Here is a 5,054-nt window from a genome sequence, read left to right as displayed (position 1 = left end):
TGATTCAAACCATGAGGGTTTTGACTTATGATGAATGAATACCAAATTTAACAAACTGTATCTAAGCAAATGATCTATGAAAACAATTCAAGACAACTAGGCTATAAATGAACCTTCACCAATGTATCAACTATCAACAACCAGATGAAAGCCTAAGAGTGATGATGATATCAACAACCATAAGACAGAAGCTACTAAGGCCCTTGTTAGCTGTTACCTTACCTTGGACCTTCAAGATGCATTCTTTTGATTATATTTACAGAATAGACAAGGAATTTAAATATTAAATGCTATGCATGATGACCATAAATTAGAGGACAGCATGGTGTAAAGAATTGTGGAGGACTGGGGGGTGTAAGGACACAGACAGTTAACCAAGATCAATTTCAACCCTTTCTGGATTTCCCCTTTCAGTCTGGTTAGCAACAAGTTCAATTCCTAGCTGTCCTTTGTCTCCGGCACCAAATGCATACAGCTTCCCTGATTCAGTGAGGGCAAAGGTATGAGCATTCCAGTATATGGAATTGGTTAGACTAATCTGTACCACCCGTTCATTGATCTGCTTCAGTGAAGTGACAAGCTCTGGACTTAACACATTTGCATGTCTGTTGCCCTGTATATTTACAATCACAACATAGTTAATATTTTGTTGTATAGAGATTAATTTATAATTGAGTATCATAAGTCACTAATATTAACATCTCATATAGGTTTGTGCTCTTTGTCCTCTGGCTCTAAGGGTTGCCTAATGCTTACGTCCATCATTTATTATAAGAGGAATTCTAGCACATAATACAAGTGGAACTTCAACAAGTTTCAATTTATAGTAAGAGAAATGCTGACAACAACGCTCTCTAACACATAACTTTGAACACAATCTGTACTATTGGCGGAAAGACTGTGCTAGAGAGTGCATTGCTAGAATTCCTCTTATTACAATACCTAATTGACTAGAGTTCATGGTGTCATGATTGTGCAAAATGAAAGAAGAGGGGAGAAAATATGTGAAACTCGTCACTTGAACCAAGTTAAATAACAAACTCAAATAAAACATGGAAAAAAGGGAGAAGCAAAGCAGACCTGCTCATCATTTCCAGCAGCATTATGCCCAAGACTAGCAGATTCTCCACAGCCAAATGAATACACATCACCATCATCAGACACGACAAAGGTTGTGTAATCTCCTGTTGCAACATGAACAGCTTTGACATTGCTCAATGCTTCCACCACCTTAGGTACTGATTCACATTCTTCATTCCCATGCCCCAAGCAACCATATCGGCCCCATCCCCACGTACAAACACGGCCATCCCGCCCCACCACAGCAGCATGCCAAGCACCAGCTGCAACAACCATGGGTTGGAGGTTCAGCAGCCCAAACTGTTCGATCAAACGAGGGTATTTTTCATCAGTTCTCGAGCCGTGTCCAAGCTTGCCCCCCAAACCACACCCAACAGAATATACCGACCTGTAAATTTACAAGGAAGGACAACATAATGAACATTCAAATATTATCACAGTAAGAATGAAGCTAGACATAAGAATCAACAATGTTTGACCACTGTCATGAATCTTGAGGTTGATGATCCATACTTCTCGTGCATATACATGTAACAAATGAAAATTAAAGAAAGAGGGAAGATATGTTCGTCAGTTAAAGAATACATTAATGAAAAGAAATTGTCTTTTCCCTCCAGCACCTTAGTATGCTTAAAGAATGAGCATGCAAAATTTTCCTAATTTGTATCATATAACTACCAAATAGAGTTTCTCTTTATAACAAAAAAAAAATAGTAACAGGAAGAAAAGGAGAATATAGCTGGAGCTCACATTCCACTGGGTTGACAAGCCAGACAAAGTAGATAGCAATATCCAGCAGCAATTTGCACTACTGGTATGTTTTCAAGAGCACCTAACAAGGGATGAGGTTCCACATCACTTTGATCAGTGTGATGACCAAGTTTGCCATCACTGCCCCAAGAAAATGTATAAACCCTGCCTTCTCTTGACAACACAGCTGTGAAAAAGTTACCAATTGCAGCTTGGACAACAAATATGTTTTTCAAAGATTCCACTATCTGTGGAGCTGCAACCGTTTTAGAACCTTGAACTCCATACTCAGCTTCCCCAAATGAGTCCTTTCCAAATGCATAAACCTGCCCAGAATCACTGACCAACATTGTCCTCCCAGCCCCAGCAGCAGCTTGTATAATTCGAATGCCTTGCAAAGTTCTGAAACACAATGGAGTTCCATTAATTATTTAAAATCAACTAGTCCACTTTGCAGTTAGCTAGCCTTAAGTTGCAATATGATCGCATGTTCCAACCTTATTGGTCGAGGTCGCCATTCCTCGTCAGTGGTGCCATGTCCAAGTTGTCCAGAACTGTTGGAACCAAATGAATAAACAACCCCTTTTGATGTCACAGCAATGCTGTGACCAGGACCTGCTATAGCCTGAGACTTCTCCCTCCTGCAACATGCCTCTCCAGCCATCAAGTACCTCAGCGCCAGTTTCCATGAACCTCCACACCTTAGCTTCAAATCTTGGCGTTGTTCAGTTGTCATTGGCTTGAAGATGGCTCTCTTCTGGCACATGTCGAGTGCGGCGAGCTCGGATAAGGACAAGTCCAAATCCGGAGCAAAGTTTGCCGGCTGCCTGAAGAAGGAGCATGTTGCCTGCAACAGAAACAAAGCCAGTGTACATTATTGCCACATTGGTTGTTTTTGTTTGATGCTATTCACAAGTTCACATAAGCAAAACATAGTATCACTTGCCTCTAGTTTAGCAAGGTCTTGAGGTTCCAAATTGCATGCAGTGAGGACATGAAGGACAATGGAGGGATTAGCAGACAAGGGAAACTCTCCAGGAGTGGAGTCCCCAAAGCAATGGCGTTGCTGCCTTTGAAATGTTGGAAGTGGAGTGGCAATAATGGCAGTAATTGGCTGGTCAGGGATGTTATGGTATTGGACAGTTGGGGTTCCGCTGGTTGTGGCATCCATGGGCACTGCCAAACCTTATGCAGTGCCCTAACTTTGCAGAAGAAAAGATCTAAACTGTTCTGGGAATTATGAAAAATATGTGCAAATTTATTACTACATTCATTCATTTCTCTTGTTTCTCTAATTTATAGCAACTCTTGCAAAAAGTGTGTACCTCAAAAATATAACTGACTAGCAAATCTCAGGTCTCAAACCTACAAACAAAAACATACTTACATAAACCAATTATGTGACACACACAAAAAAAGAACTGAATTATATGACCAACTGTCTCCATTTATTGTGACATTATCAATTATGATCTACAATCACCACAAGGCATGCATTTAGACCCACAAAATCATGAACCTCCTATGAAAGAGGAGGATCAACAAGACCAAAACAATAAAAAAAAAAAAATACCAAATAGAAAAAATCAGAGGCAGAGAAGGAAATCCACACCGATCGTTGTATGAAACGCTTGATTTAGATATTAGATGACCCCAGATGAAGAAAAAAGCTTTCAAAAACAGAAAACAAACAGAATATTTGAAGGTGAATGCAAAGATAAAAACTTTGAGGGGAAGTATGGTATTCATTCCCCCAACGGTGGGATATTCCAAAACAAAAAGAAAGGAATTTTGCCAATTTTGTAATCGAAGTTAAAAATCTCTATTCACGTGAAGTCATCGTAATTCATCAAAGTGGGATCACCCCAATCAAAAGGAATAATCGACCCAGCAAAATCATCGTCCATGGCCAAACACCCAGAAACAGGGGCTTGTAATTGGAACCGCTTTTGCAACCAATTATTCAAAGGTAGGTGGAAAAAAAATCATTTTATATAATATATTTTGCTTTTGTTTTTTGGGTGTGACTTTCCCAGATCGGAGAATTATCAGTTTAATCCAATTCAACAAGTACACTTGCTGAATACGCAACCAGGAAAAAAAAAAGGTAAAAGAAAAAGGAAAAAAGAAAAAAAAAACAGGGGATTCAGGGGAAGGAAGAACAAAATCACACGATCAACAAGTTTCCGATGAGTGGCATTATGATCATCATAGATCGAATGAATAAAAACATGGAAAGGGTGATTACGTATCGCAGACACCCAGGATTCCTGAAATTCAATCTGCATCGGTGGAGGAAAATCTCACGGGAATGAAATTTTTCACGTTTTTGTGAGCCAACTTTGGATCAAATAAAGGTAGACAGAGATGGGTTTTTGATCGGTTAACGTTGGACAGTGTGTGGGAGGGTGCTTGCAAGAGAAGGAGATTGAGAGAGAGAGAGAGTTTTGTTTGTTGAGAGAATGAATGAAGGAAATGGAATGAATGGTATTAGCTTTTATTTTCTTCTCTTCTCTATTATATCTACTTTCTTTTATTTTTTATTTATTTATATGATATATGAAGTGGTGATGATGTGTCGCTTTGGCAATGAAGTAGGAAATGCTATGCGTCTTACTATTAATATTTATATTAGTGTAGGTATCTTACACGTAAGCTAACCCTTTTAGCTTTCCTATGCCATAACCCTGGTTCAAGCCAGGTTTAGTAAACTCTAACTTAGTATATTTTTGGCATTTTTCTAACAAATAAATAATCACCTTCTGCATTAACCATATCTCAACTCTACTTATTTGAGTTATTTCTATATAATAAATTAATATTTTTTAATTGTACGATTCATAAATTAGTATTTATCTTATACAATTAAACTCCATAATAATAAACACACTTGAATACATAAATATATCTCCTTTTATATATATATATATATATATATATATATATATATATATATATATATATATATATATACACACACGAGTGTTTGTTTAGGTTTATTTATGTTCTCTTTGTTACTCTCTTTCTTCATATCCTTTCTCATTTGAATATTCTCATATCAATGTGATGAATTCCACTTTCCTTAAATGCATTTGATATACTCTTGTATGCTTTTGATATAAACGGATTTCTTACTGTTTGTTAAAAAAAATATAAACTAATATGTTTGACAAGTGATGACTGAATATTAAAAATTAATTTTAAATATTATTTTCACAATTTAA

General features: G+C 37.3%; 1 protein-coding gene across 3 annotated transcripts; it reads right to left on the bottom strand.

Moving 5' to 3' along the window:
- LOC100779690 (ultraviolet-B receptor UVR8) lies at positions 1–4,330 on the bottom strand. 3 transcript variants are annotated; one of them, XM_003551891.4, is made up of 7 exons: positions 4,079–4,330; positions 3,156–3,195; positions 2,777–3,060; positions 2,328–2,677; positions 1,831–2,232; positions 1,081–1,468; positions 1–613 (listed from the first exon to the last, which is right to left on the bottom strand). In XM_003551891.4, exons 3-7 carry the CDS (start codon positions 2,999–3,001, stop codon positions 371–373), a joined length of 1,608 nt encoding a protein of 535 aa, XP_003551939.1. In that variant the 5' UTR covers positions 3,002–3,060; positions 3,156–3,195; positions 4,079–4,330; the 3' UTR covers positions 1–370. The 3 variants fall into 3 exon arrangements, with proteins under 3 accessions (XP_003551939.1, XP_040867919.1, XP_040867918.1); XM_041011985.1 differs by lacking the exon at positions 3,156–3,195 and having other exon boundaries at positions 4,079–4,329; XM_041011984.1 differs by having other exon boundaries at positions 2,777–4,329.
- Between the last annotated feature and the right edge of the window lie 724 nt (positions 4,331–5,054).

This window comes from Glycine max, chromosome 18, assembly GCF_000004515.6.
Source record: "Glycine max cultivar Williams 82 chromosome 18, Glycine_max_v4.0, whole genome shotgun sequence".
NCBI classification, from domain to species: Eukaryota; Viridiplantae; Streptophyta; class Magnoliopsida; order Fabales; family Fabaceae; genus Glycine; species Glycine max.
This window is presented reverse-complemented; position numbering and strand designations above follow the sequence as displayed.